The 15,086-nt window shown below is 45.7% G+C and overlaps 1 protein-coding gene across 1 annotated transcript; it reads right to left on the bottom strand.

The window, feature by feature from the left end:
• Nucleotides 1–6: 6 nt before the first annotated feature.
• Nucleotides 7–14,534, bottom strand: CTR9 (CTR9, Paf1/RNA polymerase II complex component; the record flags this gene model as incomplete). Its single annotated transcript, XM_009082480.1, has 24 exons — nt 7–19; nt 234–346; nt 665–761; nt 1,021–1,178; nt 1,579–1,725; nt 2,195–2,330; nt 3,239–3,310; nt 3,928–4,073; nt 4,216–4,332; nt 5,151–5,299; nt 5,538–5,625; nt 5,794–5,979; nt 6,759–6,847; nt 7,847–8,030; nt 8,139–8,267; nt 8,365–8,454; nt 9,199–9,435; nt 9,556–9,663; nt 10,160–10,267; nt 11,287–11,435; nt 12,178–12,267; nt 12,890–13,007; nt 13,426–13,665; nt 14,436–14,534. Coding segments are annotated over 24 exons (3,063 nt in total), but the record flags the coding sequence as incomplete, so codon positions are not given.
• Between the last annotated feature and the right edge of the window lie 552 nt (nt 14,535–15,086).

Here is a 15,086-nt window from a genome sequence, read left to right as displayed (position 1 = left end):
GTTGCTGTTCCGCGCGTGGCTGCAGGACAGAGAAAAGAGCTGCTCAGAGACGCGACCCGCGGCTGACAGAGCAGAGCAGCCCGGGGAGAACGAGCAGAATGAATCTGCGAGAGAAGTGACGCTGTGAGCCCAGGGAAAGGCTCCTCGTTCCCCTGGTGCCGTCTCGTCACGCCGCGTCTCTCGAGGCGCACGGAGAAATTCCGAGTTCATACCAAGCTCGTTACGGTTCTTACCCGTCATCAGCAATTTTGAGTTTATCCTCATCAGAAGAATCATCGCTGGATGAAATGATGGCCTTGGATTTGATCTTTCCTTTCATGGAGGGAGGAAGACGCTCTGGTTTGGGCTGTACAGGGGAAAGACAAAGAGCTGCTTGTTCCTGTGGCTGGTGAAAGCACAGGCCCCAGACACATACACATCCAGCAAAACAGACAGGCTTTTAAAAGATTTCCCATTTGCTATCACTTAATTCTAGATGACTTTGGAAATGTCCTTTTCCTCCTTGAGGCAGCAATGGCAATAGGGTTCTAGGATAAAAATAAGCCTAAAGGCAGTTAGCTTCAAGAGGTTTTGTTGCAATTTTCAGCACTAACGAATCTCTCCTGTCTAGGGTGATGCTGAGCTCCAAATGCCCACTCAGCAAGTGGCTCAGGGTTTAACTTACAGCCTTCTTCTTCTCTGCTTTGGGTGGACGTCGTTTCTTCGGTCGTGGCCCATTTTCATGTTCTTCATCCTCACTCCCCTCCTCTGCCTTCTGGGGTCTGCAACAGACACCTCGTTACAGGACATAAAGCAAAACATTGCAAGAAAACCTTAAAACACACAAAAATACCATCTCAAGAGATGTCCAGTTTCATGTTACTCCTAGCTCTTTTGCAGAGTGACTGTTTCACTTTAGGAAAGTGCAGGTGCAAACAAAACCTCTGACAACAGTTTGTGAACTGCCACAAAAACTGCATGAGGATACAGCTAGGAGCCCTACTGCTTCTCAGGGAAGTCTGATATTAAAGTCTTGCCTACCTCCTCCTCTTCTTCTTCTTCCTCTCACCCTCCTCTTCCTCCCCATCTTGTTCACTGCCACTGCCCTTCCTCTTCTTCTTCTTCCTGGATATGGGCAGATCCTCATCGCTGTCATCATTGACGAACTCATCGAACTCCCCTGTGCCTTTCTTGGAACGCTGTGATAAGACACAACACAACTATTCACCTTCCAGCTCAAAAGCTACCAGAGAATAATTCAAAATGAAACCATCTGAACATGTTTCCAAAGACATGAAAATACACACCTAGAGATTAGGGAAACGTTGGCTCGAGATTGATATGATTTAGAAACAGACTCCAAATTTGCACGTCATAAAATTACCTTGTTATTTTAACAACTGAACAGATTTCAGTGATGCCTCCTCTGTGCTCAGAGCTTTTAAGTCTTAGCTTCCAGGTTTTACCTTTTGGTATCAAACCTGTGTGGTTTCACTCTGTGGAGCTGAGGGGTCTGACACTGCAAACCTGTGCTCCTGCAGACCAGGCACCAAACGGGGAAATGAAGAGATTTGAAAAGAATCAACCCCCCTGTCCTACCCTGCCTCCACCACCACCACGTTTCTTCTCCTTTGATCCTTCCACTTCACCAGTGAACATCAGGATATTCTTGGTTTTCTCCACATATTGAGCTCTTTGTTCCAGAAGTTTCTTCTGTTCCTCTTTCTCCCTCAGGCGCTTCTCTTCCTGAAACACCGAGAAAACTGACCATTACTATTGTGCCTGGACATAGAACCACAGGAGTGTAAGCTATTTGCTGTCAGGAAACTGGAAAGCTGCTTTCTGCCAGTCTAGTGTCATAGCATAAGGTCCACAGGACAAAACCCACAGTGTCCACAAGCCCATGGCAGAGCAGGCAGAAGTGCCCCAAGTGCTCCCTCAGCCAGCCTGGCCGCACTGAAATCCCATAGCAACACTTCTGGTACACCTGGGCTGGTTCCCTGTAACATGAAAAATCTGTTTCTGAGGCTACAGGGGACAAAGAGTGAGCATCCCCTGTCAGCTGTAATGTTTGCTGTCAGCACTTACTCTGAGAAAAACAGCTACTGGGTACCACCCCCGAGCAACAGGAGCAGAGACACTGACCAGGTACAGGCTTGTAAGAAATAGAGTACACTTCAAAAGATGCAATAGAGAGAGTTGAGCAGAACCAAACCTGTTCCTTCAGCAGTTTTTGGCGGAGCAGCTCCTTCTCCTGCTCCTGCTTGGCACGCAGCTCCCTCTCCTCCTCGTCCTGCTTGCGCGCCCGAGCCACGTGGTACTGGGCCTGGCTCAGCAGGTCAGAGCACTGCCTGGAATGGGAGAGTCTCGGGCAAAGGAGGTGCCAAACACACTGCAGACACACAGGGCTTTGAAGGGCATCACAGCACTCTGCTCATATCCCCAGCACAGAGAAAGAGCCACTTGAGATCGCACAACAGCAGAGCAGCGGAGATTTTTGAGTAGATTAAAGCACTTTCCAGGAAGCTAATTTATCTGGCAGTATCTAATTTCAGAACATATTGCCTCACACTTGGGTACAGTGCACGATGGCCAATACACATTCTTCAGCTAGGGCTACGGAAATCTGGGAACAATGTGCAGCAAATGAAACACAGACCATACTGCATGAAAACCTAAGGAAAAAGGCTAACCAGGAGACCAGTTTGGATGGGCTCATCACCCTGAGCAACTGCTAGAGCAGTCTAGACTCCACAAAACACAAGTCTGCCACATTTCAATAACTGACCCAAGCTATTTACCCATCAGCTACCTCCAAAAATCTCCCTGAAAGCAAACCTTGCTACGATTATTATGTTCAAAGTCAAACAGTAAAAGGCAGAGATGAAATATGTCACTCCACTCATGGATGGAACCTTGCTACGATTATTATGTTCAAAGCCAAACAGTAAAAGACAGAGATGAAATAAATGTCACTCCACTCATGGATGCAAAGTTTGCCATTAAAGCCCCTAAAGCTCTGCAGGCTCCAGCTAGTGGCAGACACCAACACAATGAGAGTTTTAGACTACACAGACACGTTAGAAAGCAAGGACAGGAGAAGGAGTAGGGAGTGACCCTGCACTTGTATTTCAACTGTTCTAAGAGACTACCAGCTGCAATTTTGGAATCCAGTTTTCATATGAAAAAGACAAGACAAACACATCCCACTTGGTGTCTGACTGGAGGGTTTCTCTGTGCTTGGGCTGGTTTTTCTTACCTGGCTTCCGTAGCAGCAAGTGCCAAGTCAAACCTCATCTTATCACCTACTTTACTCAAGTAACTGAAGTACCTGGAGAAAAAACAGCAAACAACACTAAGCAAATATGCATTACTGACACACTTACTGCCATTTTGCCTCAAAACAAAAGCATTCACTGCTGAGTGACATCCTGTACCACCCAACAGCTGAGAAACATCACCACTTCCCTCTGTGCCTGCCCCTCTTAATGCAACAGTTAAACAGTGCACTCAGGGCTCCCCAGACTGAAAACATTCCAAAACCATTCCAGGGAGGAAAACTTCTAAAAAGAGTTCTGAGACTTCATTTAGTAGCTCTAAGTGCATTGCTGACCGCGATGGGTTTATTCCCTGTCTGTCACAGCTTCTGTGCTGTTCAGTGAACAACCCTTTGAGAAACACATATTGGCCACCTGGCCAAAGGAAACTAGCTCCGGAGCAAGTCTCAATACAGTTTTGTCAGGCCCAATTCTGTCTTCCCACTAGAAGTTCTCATTACAGTCAGTGCCTCACAGAGGATTGTTCTTTTCCCCAGGTTTGTGCCCCTTACTGCAAATGGACTGCAAGGGAACCCCAAGGCAGATGATCCAGTAATGACAGTAGGGTTGGACTCCATGATCTTTGAGGTCTCTTCCAACCAGGCTGACTCTAGGATTCTATGACCTTTACCTGTGTGCTAGCTCCAGCTCTTTGACAGCATTAAGCACCTCCTTCAGGTTGCTCTTCTCGTCCTTGAGGACGGAGGTGGCCAGTCGCTGCAGCACCAGAGCCACGTTGAACATGAGCACCGTGTCGCTCGGCGCCACGTGCCTGGCCTGGACAAACACAGGGGTCTCTGTGAGCCACAGCTGACAGCTTCAGGGAGTGACAGACCCAGCACCACCACTGCAGCCCCAGCCCACCCAGACACACACCAACGGACAGGAGTTGCTTCTGTGACGTGCTTTGTATTCATACCTTGAGCAAAGTCTGTTTGCACTCCTGTAACTTGCCACATTTGAACAGTGCCCGCGCCAAATATAACAATACTTCGGTGTTTTGATGCTTATAGAACTTTCGGAGGCAATTTTCATACTGAAAAAAAAATTAAAATAATCAAAGTAAGAGGTGACAGTTGCCTGTTGTTTTGGTTAGCTAACTCCAGCAATTATTCCTAAAAAGCATTGTTGCTAATATGCTTTCCACTTTTTCAAGTGTGTTCTGCTGCAGGGATGTCTCCTTTTCACTGACCAGAAACCCTCCCCCTGTACAGCACAAATCAAAGGTCAAAGTGATACCCAGTTTTCCACTGCTTGAACAGCTGCTAAAATCGGATTTTCATTAGGTTTTTTGTCAATTAAAACAGACCAAGTGCTAAAAAACAACAGAGCCCATTCAAACACAACAGACCAAACGTGGCTGTGTTAGCAAAGCTTGTTAAGACAGTTCACTGGAGGAGAGGGACTGCTGAGGTCTCCAGCAGCTAAGGCCCATTCAGCTTTTCAGACTGCTCCAACTGTTACAAATGATTGCACCATTAACAAAAATAAGAATTACTGCTATTAAAAAATCCCAGCAGCAAATTGTATTTACTTCACTAAGCCCTGAATGTAAATCAGGGACAGTAACTACAGTGTCTGAAGCCCCTCTAATAATTAATGCCAAACCCAAAAATCTAATCCAATTATGTATTAACTCTGCCACCAAAAAAAAAAAGTCAAATTGGTAGGTGCTTTGTTACCCTTCACCCACATCAGGCAGTTTGTTTTTAAATCTAGACCTGACAGTCAAGAGGATGCTAGAAATAGACCTAGACCTTGTTAAAATACTGTTCAGAGACTGCCACGTCAACTGAGAAACATCCAGAGCTCATCTAAGCCACCAGCTCACACAGAGCAATCTGGAGATGTTACCATCTGCACAGCACTGATGTACTGCTTCTGCTCGACGTAGATGTGTGCCAGGTTCAGCCACACATCACTGATATCTGCTGTTGCCTCTCTCACTTGGGCAAACACATCACGAGCTTCACGGAAATACCCTTTGTGTGCCAGGACAGCTCCTGAGGGGAAAGTGAGATGCACAGTGTAAGCTTCCAGGTTCATGGACTGTGTCCCCCAGCCAGGGAGAGTGAAATCCTGCCTGAACACAGCTCCCCAACAGCAACACTGCCAAAGGAAGCTGTTCTTTCCTGTCCCCACCACGCTGTGCCCAGGCCCTCCCTGAGAAAACTATTCTATACAAAGCATGAAACAAAGATGAGGATCACCTCTGAAGGAAAACTAGAGTCTAATATTCACCTATGCCATTAGCAGCATACAAATTCTTTGGATCATTCCTGAGGACTTGCTTGTAGATGGCCAGTGCACGGTCTTGATGGCGTTTCTCCTGCAGAAAGAGACACCCCAACTGACCACTCACTTCCACAGTGGGGTATTAGAAGATGTACCCAGACGTTTTATGCACTCTAAGATGCCAAACAGGCATGAAAAAAAGGCTCTGGATAGAAAACACAAATAAATCATGGCCCACACAGGACAGACAGACACCCTTTACCTTTTCTCTGTCCCTTGTAGGCTGGTGTAGAGTCTGCAACCAGACGTTGCCAAGAGCCAGCATGGAGTAAGTGTCGTTCTGTGTGGAGGGCTGCTTCAGGATTCTTTCAAACTTCTTCTGTCCTGGCCCCCACTCTTGCTTAGCCAAATGGAGGTTGCCAATCAGAGACCAAGCATCCGGGTGGTCCTAAACAAAAATTCTCTCTAAGTTGCAAAAGCTTTGCCTTGCCAGGCTCCTTATCCAGGTATGAAGTGTATTCTTCTTCAGTACAATTCATACAATCACAGAACGTTAGGGGTTGGAATGGACCTTAGAGATCTTCCAGTCCCAACCCCTGCCCTGGGCAGGGACACCTCCCACCAGAGCAGGTTGCTCAAGGCTTTAGCCAACCTGGCTGTTGGGGCAGCCACAGCCTCCCTGGGCAACCTGGGACAGTGTCTCACCATCCTCACAGGGAAAAACTTCTGCCTAAGATCTAACCTAAACTTCCCCTCCTTCAGTTTGAACCCACTGCCCCTTGTCCTGTCCCTACAGTTCCTAACACAGAGTCCCTCTCTGGCTCCTTGTAGGCCCTTCAGAGATTGAAAAGTTGCTCTGAGGTCTCCATCACCTCTTTGCCCTGCTGCCCACACTCCTGTGGCTCAGCCCAGGATTCCATTGGTTTCTGGGCTGAGCTCACACTGCAGCTCATGCTGAGCTTCTCATCCACTGTCACTCCCAAGTCTTTCCCCTCACTGCTGCTCTCAATTCCTTCCCCACCCAACCTGCAGCTGTGCCATGGCCCAGATGTAGGACCCATATGAAAAAGGAAACCAATCAGCAAACAAAACACATAGAGCAGATCATAGTAGATCTCTCTTCTTCCCCTAGTTTATGTGAACAAACAAAATCAAAACACAACAGAAGGAAAATAAAAAAGTCAGTATTTCAATGTTTTAACTTTAAACACATAGAGGGTTACAAACCTGATTTATCTGAAGTGCTTCTTTAAACCAATCAGAAGCCTCATAAAAATTCCCTTTATCCCTAGCCATCGCTCCCAATCGTAAGTAGCCTAAAAATAACAAAATAAAACACAATAAAAATCAGTGAACAGCTTAAAGTCATCCTGAATAAAGACAATACTGTCCATCCATGAATTTCAAGAGCAATCTTCTGGATGGGCTAAGGACAGCAAACACTCAAGACACCTTCCAAATTCTACTCACAATGAAACACACCACGAGGAGGAACATCCATTCCCAGTGGTGACACAGAAACTGCAGGTTTCTAACAGCTACAGTGATGCAAATGTTTTAAGTTGGTTTTGTAAGTTAAAGACAATTGAAAAGCCTCAAAGAAAGATTCAATTATGTAATTGTTCTCCCTCCACTTAAAATAGCTCTCCCATCTCCACAAGCTTTGGGAAGGGTATCAGCAGGTGGCAATGGACAACAAGTAGGGAAAAGGCCCTAGGGAAAAGGTTGGGGCATGCTGTGTGCTGCAGCTTGCTGAGCAGGGGCTGCCACCTCACCTCTGCAGCAAACCCCACAGTCAGCTGCTTGGGGCAGGAGGAGCAGCAGAGTGAGCAGCAAACCCAGGATGTGCTGTAGAAGCTGTGCTAACACCCTCAACAGCCCTTCTTCCCTGGGGAAGGCCAAGGTCCAAGACAAACTGACTCTCCCAAAGTGTCTCTATTTCCATCCACTGAGGTAGAGTTGCAGAGCCTGGGCACACCAAGGGGATGGCCTTGACTGCACCCACGTGCTGAGGAGCTACAGCCTGTGGGGAGCAAGTGGGCAAGGGCAGGCAAGTCCAGAGAAGCTGATTTTGCTAGATTTCTGAAGTACAGTATGGTTTACCAATAAAGAGAAGGCTTAAAGCTGGAGATTGGGCTATAGGGATGATGCAAGCCTTAAAAAATTAAAAGCAGGGAGAAGAGTGGGTAAACAGGCCCCAGAACTGCTATGAAAAGAAGGGAAGACAGATACAAGAAGAAAGGAGACACCGTAAACAGGAAGATTTTTGCTATCATAAGGACAACTGTGGAACTGTAATACCAAATGTCTCTTACAATCAACGTAATTAGGATGTTCTCTCAGAATGTTTTTATACAGCTTTTCTGCCTCGTGGAATTCACACATGGCCTCGTAGAGCCTGGCCAGGTTGTAGGACGTGGTGACAGAGATGGCATTGTAGTAATGCTCATCATGCTCAGCTTCTGCTTTGGCACGGTCCAGTGACGCCAAGAAGTATTTCTGGAGCACAGAAAGGAAAGAGGGATGAAGCACTCCAGAATATTCTTAAAGCAAAGCTTGTGGGTGGGTTACCAAGGGACTCAGTTCAAACCCTGAGTAACTGCATACCTTGGCCTCCCCGAGGTTCCCCAGTCTGAAGTGCAGAGCACCCACATTGTTGAGGATCTCTGGGGGAACATCAGCCTGTACCTTCTCCTGCAGAATGCGTGTGGCTGTGCCATAGGCTGACAGGGCACCCTTCACAAGGAGAAAGTGGTGGAGAAACAAGAGAATGAGCTTTATGTGCTCTCATGAAAAGCACACACACAATTCACCAAGTGTATGTTAGTCGTACCTGTATATCAGTCTGTTCTAGAATCTGGGCTAGCTCAATCCAGGCCTCTACATCATCAGGATATTGTTCTGTGACTTTCTTCAAATGTCCCTGGAAAACAGCAGAAAATAACTGTGCCACATTGTAGACACACAAACTTTCAAAAAATGGAGGTAAAGTTCAAAGAAAGAGTGAGGGTATTCTCCTGAACACTAGAAAGATATACCACACTGCAGAAGAAAACACCCTGAGCATCTGCACAGTCTGGCCACAAAAAACCTGCACTCGTCTCCTTCCCTCGTTGCTGTTTTCTGGAGAATGGAACACCTGCACCAAGTGCTAGTGAAGCAGAAGCATTACACCAACAGGAGCAGACAGAAATGGGGGCTAACACTTCTTCCATTTATTTACCCAATCCAGATTTAAAAGACCTTCCCTTTAAAAAAAGTCTAACTGTCCCTCCAGATCCGCCAAGACAAGTGTTTCCTGGAAACCACAGCTAATTTGCTGCCTTCAGGAAATCCCTAGCTAACTTACCATCTGCAGAGAACTTTAATATCTCTGGCAAGAATCCTACCCTTTCCATGGCACCAAGTGCGAACATGAGTCGGGGGCTCCTGGACTTAAATTCCTTAAGTTCCTTCAATTCCTGGAAGTGCTTTAGCTAGAGCCCAGCAGAGCCTGTTCTGTCTTCTCAGCCAGGCAGGTCACTCATGACAGCCTGTATGGAGTATTCCATGCCTACAGCCAACTAATCCCGAGTTTTGTGACTTACAGAACAGTCTGATTTCAGGCCTGATTTTCCAGTCCTGCTCTTGCACATATACCTGTGACTCTGGCAGGAGCAAGACTCACCTTGGCAATATCCCGTTTCTCCTGGTCTTCTGAAGCTGCATAAAGAGATCCAAGGATTTTCATGGTCTCGTAGTTGTTAGGATAGGCTTTCAGAACCTTTTCAAAGCACTGCGACGCATTCTCTTTGTCCCCTCGATAAATGTACATTTGGCCCAACCCAAAAAATGGAAGTACAAAGGAAGATGAGGCAAACTGAGTGGCCTGGTAATAATACTGGAAAGCTTGATCATAATCTTCCTAATGAAAATGAATTAAATGAAGATCGGTTAGTGATTTTAAAGGCAACCTTTGCATGAATGTTTATAACACAGATTTTCTAAGTGTAAGCTCCAAGAGGCCTTGGAAAAACTGCCCTACCTGAACATGGAAAGACCTGGCCAGCTGGTAGCAGCTCTCTGCCTGCATTGCTTCCACTTCTGTATTGTGGAAGGCATGAAGAGCCAAGTGCTGCACTTTACCATAGTCCTGAAAAAAGGAAGTTAAACGAAATTTGAAGGCCTTCACTTTATTTATGGTCAGGTGATTTACACTGTAAACATGGAGAGCTAGAAAATGTAACAAAGCTTTAGTGATAGCACTGACTAAACAACAACAGATTTAGCTTTAGTGGTTACTCTTCTCTACTTCATATTTTAAAGCATAGGAGAGTGAGGAGGGGGAAAAAAACAAACAACCAACCCAAACCCAACTAACCAACCAAAAAACCAACAATCCCCAACAATGAAAACCCTTCAGGACACAGAGGTGACCTTCACTTCAGAAATAATTGTACCTTTTCTTGATTTTCTTGAACAAGCTTTATACAAAATTCAGGTCAAAAACTTTACCCTTGCCCATCTACATTAACAGTTCCATACCAGGTACCACTTAGCCTGATGAAATGAGGCAGAATCCAACACCAGAATTCTTGCTGTTCAGAGGTTAGCAAGTATTTAACTGTGAAATCTCACAGATCTCTTACCTTCTTGAAGAAGAAGTGATTCGCCAAGTGATTCAACACCATTGGATTACTGGGATCAATTGTGTAAGCCCTAGAGAGGAGCTGAACACCATTCTTGATGGAATCAGCCTAAAGGAAACATTGACAGGTATCAGCAACACCTCAACAGCTGTATCTTACTAACAGCTTCACAGCTGCTCCTCAGCCCTGGCTGTGCAGGGACTGACAGAACTGTGCTGAGCTGAACAGCAAAGTCAAGCCAGCTACCAGCTCTGCTCCCTGCAGCACACAGGTGGAAAACGGGAAAGGAAACCACTACACAGGGATGGGAAAAGTAGAGCAGGACTTTCTAGGAAAAAAAACACAACTAAGAGACTTAAGTGTCCTTTGACACTCCACACTGACCCCTTGACAGCTTTCCCTCTGTTGGTCACTGCTCCTAGTGCCTGTTTGGTTTTTATCTATATGTAGTGGACTAAACAACTTTCAGACATTCTGTGCTCACAAAAGACCTTTCTAGGGAACTGTGTGTTCTACAGAGAGCAACACACTAAATTTTAGCAACATACAATTATGTAACAACTTTTATTTTTTTAAAGCTGTTAAAGGTCTCATCCTCCACTGACAATGTCTGAGATGGTTCGTCCATGCTGAGGAAGTTATGAACCCCATTAAACTACATGAGCATAATCAGAGTTTTATCAGTGCAGTTAAAATTTCTTCTTCTCTACCCTCTGGTTTACCACGTGGCATGCATGTCAAGGCAGCCTGAACACAGCTTTGAACCTCCTTTGGAAGCTCATGTGCTTAAAGCCCAGGATTAACCTCCTGTGAATGGTCTGTTACCTGGACCTTCCCCACATCTCTCACTGTGGATTTTTATTATTTTAATTTAAACCGTTCATCTAGCACTGTTTTTCTGTACCAACCAGCTCCACAAACAACAGAGCTGAGGGTTTTTAACAACAAGAGACAGTTACTCAGCACGTGCTGCTCACACCACCAGTCAGTATCTGTATCATTCGACAGCGGCACGGACTTCTGATCACTTAACCACAGAGGTTATTACCCGTTTTAAAATCTGGATTACCTTTGGCAAGATAAAAATTTCACTTTTGCAGCTAGGATTCTTGCTGAGTCAGACCCACCTCCTTGTTATTGAGCTCCAGCACAGCCAGTCCAACCAGGGCCCCCACACACTTGGAGTTGAGCTCCAGAGCCCTGCTGAAGGCCAGCCGAGCCTTCTCCAGCTTGTTGAGCTTCACGAAGCAGTGGCCCATCCCGAGCCGAACCTCAGCTAGACAGCAAGGTGACACCAGTCAGAACACACAGGTTTCAGCTGATGACTTTTGGACAATCTGGGTATCGTGTACATGGTGGGGAGTGCAGGGAAGCTGTCTGCTGCCAAGCAGGGCTGGCACTTCTGAACCCACTTCTGCAGAGTGATTCCTTGCTGAACCAAAGCCCAGAATACACAGCCCTCCCTCAGACAGGTCATGGCAAAGCACACCACATCTCTCCAGAGACTCATCAGTATTTAGGACCCTAACCCAAATACCTTGAATTCATACACCTAAACCACATACATCACTTTGACAGGTTCCCACATTTTTGCATAAAGGAAATAATACAACACCAGGGAAACTCACATCATGCACTATAGGCAGAATTTCACTTTTCATGGCTTGTTATTAATGCTAACACATAATTTCTTAATCCTTATTCCAATGGCTCACAGATACGTTCTGCATGAGTCTTAAACAGTTCCTCCCTCCACAAACCTCTTGGATTTCTCTGACAAACAGCTGCCCTTATACTAACAGCTCTTTAAAAGGTAATATTTAGATAAAAACCAGAAATATATTCCTAAACACAACTTTCTTCTCTAACAATTAAGGAACATTTCAAGTCATTGAACACCTGAACTCCTCTGTAATGAGGGCTGGGGCTCTTTTGGCAGGTATAGACCACAAAAATGCCCTTTGAATCTGAATTAGGAAACCCAAGTTAGTTTGCAAGCACAGCAAATACTGTCTTACCAGGGCAGCCTGGATTGGTACGCAGTGCTTTCTTGTAGTAGGCAAGGGCTCCTCTGTAATCTTTCTTGTTGAAAGAAATGCAAGCTTTACCTGTTAGAACATACCACTTATGAATAAATCAGAAATAAAAACAAAGCAGCTATAAACTAGAAGCTAAAATATGATTCAGTAAACTTGTGCTGTGTCAGTTTTCAAAAGTTACAGTTAAAACTAACAAAGTTCAGACAACTACAATTTTTATTATCTCTGATCGTGACAAGTGTATGGAAACAAATAAAATCAAACATGGGAACACATTACATTTATATTTTCATATTTTTCTGCAGAAACTTCTTTCTTTCCTGGTCCAGAGGAAAAAACATTGAGACCAGTGAACAACTGAAATGCCAAGTGTTACAGCCTGCTAACCCCTCACTGGTGGCACCTTCCCCTTCTGCAGAGCACACAGCTCCCTGGCAGCTCAGGGCAGTTTCAGCAGCTGCAGGGGATGCACACCCACAGGTCTCAGAAGATGCTCGTTAGCATTACACTTCTGCCTACTTCTTCAGCCTATGTATGTGTCCCAAGTTTAAAGTCATGTCTGTTAGGTGTTTCTGGTCACCTCTTGACCACATTCCTTCCCTCTGCTCACACACACAGCCTCTTAAGCACAGAATTAATTCCCAAACTCAACTCTCGAGACAGGTTTTCACAAGTACTCATAAACTCATACCAAGAAGGGCAGGGATATTATTTGGAGACTGATTGAGCACGAAGTGGAATTGTGCATCAGCTTGGTCCATCTTATCACCTTCAAGCAGACAAAAGCAGGCTCTTCCCAACAAGTGATTCTAGACAAAGAAAAACACTTGTGATACACCTATCTTTGCAAAATATGGGGCCTAGACTACATGAAGGATTAACTGGCTATGCTATAATGCTTTCTACAATGAATCTGTTTCTCTTACATCAGGAGAAAAACACAACAAAAAGGATCTTTTTTCATCCCTTCTAAAGTTCACATACAACCAGTCCTTCCTACCCAGCCCCCACAAGCTGCCTGAAGAAGTTCTATGAGCTGTGCCAAGCTAGAGATAACTGCTCCTGCTGGCAATGCACATGTGCCAGATACTTACAGGTTTTGCCTACATGCACTACACTCTAAAGCCTGAGCAGTTCCTATCTTCCCTTTAGCGAATCACTGATGGTTTTCTTTAGAATAACTAAACAATTTACAAATCCAGGTTTTCAAACAGACTTGGGTCTTACCTGATCATACATGATAATTTTGTCAGCCATGGTGTACAGCAGGGTAGCCTGTGTAATGAGCTCCTTCTTGTTGTCTTTGTTCTTCTCCTTCCGAGCCTGCTGGACATAGTAGGCTGCCAGAGTGTCCAGGCATGTCATCTGATCTTTTTCGTGGTCTCTGTAGTCCAAGTTCCCATCGATGCGAGCAGCTTCCAGCAGCTTCACAAAGTCTTCTGTCTTCCCCTGCTTGTAGTACTCCAGCTGGAAAACACAGGTGTAAGAGGCAATACTACCCAGCGAGTGCAGAACCTATCGAGCTGATGCTTTAGGGGTCACACAGATTCTTTCTGTGGTATGTAGGTATAAATCAGACGTAAGAGCAGGGATAATCTGACAAAGGCATTCTGATAATGCCAAGTGTTTTTCTGCCATAGAATCACAGGATGGTTTGGGTCAGAAGGAACTTTCAACATCCTTTAGTTCCCACCCCCCCTGCCATGGGCAGGGGTATCTCCCACTAGAAAAGGCTGCTCAGAGCCTCCTCCAACCTGGCCTTGAACACTGCCAGGGATGGGGCAGCCACAGCTTCTCTGGGCACCCTGTGCCAGTGCCTCAGCACCTTAAAGCACAAATTTTTTAGGCTATGTATAAGTGAAGAATCAACTGGGTTTCCTTTGAACTTTGATTTTTTTTCACATTTCACAATACTTTTCATAGGAAAGATACTGCCCCCTCCTTTTTTTATGAAGTGCATAATCAAAGGTCCAAACCAGGCCTGCTATGGATTGAGGAGAAAAAACAACACCTTAAGAAGCAAGCCTCCAGCAGAACTGCTTCTTGAAAAAGATGAAATTAAAATCCTAATATGCATATGTCAAATCAAAAATATCTGGCCTAGAATCAATGACTGAAGGACCCCACTGCATTCCTGTTCACAACTCAGTTACCACTGGTCATGAAAGTGAGGAAGTGGAAATGATTGTTCCATCTTGTGACTGTTGTTTGAACACCCCATTTGTATCTATACCCACCGCTAAGGCAATCCATATGTGCAGCTGGGTGTGCTCCTGTTTCAGTATACTTATAACTTCATCACCCTCAGGTAACTGGTCGAAGTCAAGCTCGATAACCTGGAACCAAAGAGTGCAGATTAGATTAAACTATTAGATCTTTTCACAGAGCATTAACTACGACTTAACTCCAAACTTTGCAACACCCTGTATATTTCCAAACGCTTCTCTTACACTGTTTTAACCTTGGCTTGTTTACCTTAAGCACAGAGAAGCAAGATCAGTTTCTGAACTCAGGCTGACACAACTTCACGTGGTCCCCACTGCCCTGCGTGCCCGTGGCACACCAGGGAGCACCAGAGCTGGGCACAGTCAGTGTTACCAGGACAATCTGTGCCCAACACACCGCGGAGAGAGCTCAGCCAGGCACGGACTGAAGCTCCCAGCGCTGGGCACGCTGGACACGTGTGGGACCGGCAGGGCCGGAGGACACGGCCAGCACTGACCGGGACAGAACCACACTGAGAGCAGCGGAGCTCCCTGCAGCCCGGACAGAACCGAACTGAGAGCAGTGATCCCTGCAGCCTGGACAGAACCGAACTGAGAACAGTGATCCCTGCAGCCCGGACAGAACCGAACTGAGGGCAGTGATCCCTCCGGCCTGGACAGAAC

Source organism: Acanthisitta chloris, unplaced genomic scaffold (assembly GCF_000695815.1).
Source record: "Acanthisitta chloris isolate BGI_N310 unplaced genomic scaffold, ASM69581v1 scaffold10879, whole genome shotgun sequence".
Classification (NCBI taxonomy): Eukaryota; Metazoa; Chordata; class Aves; order Passeriformes; family Acanthisittidae; genus Acanthisitta; species Acanthisitta chloris.
Note: the sequence above shows the minus strand (reverse complement) of the source record. Positions and strands in the feature narration are given on the sequence as shown.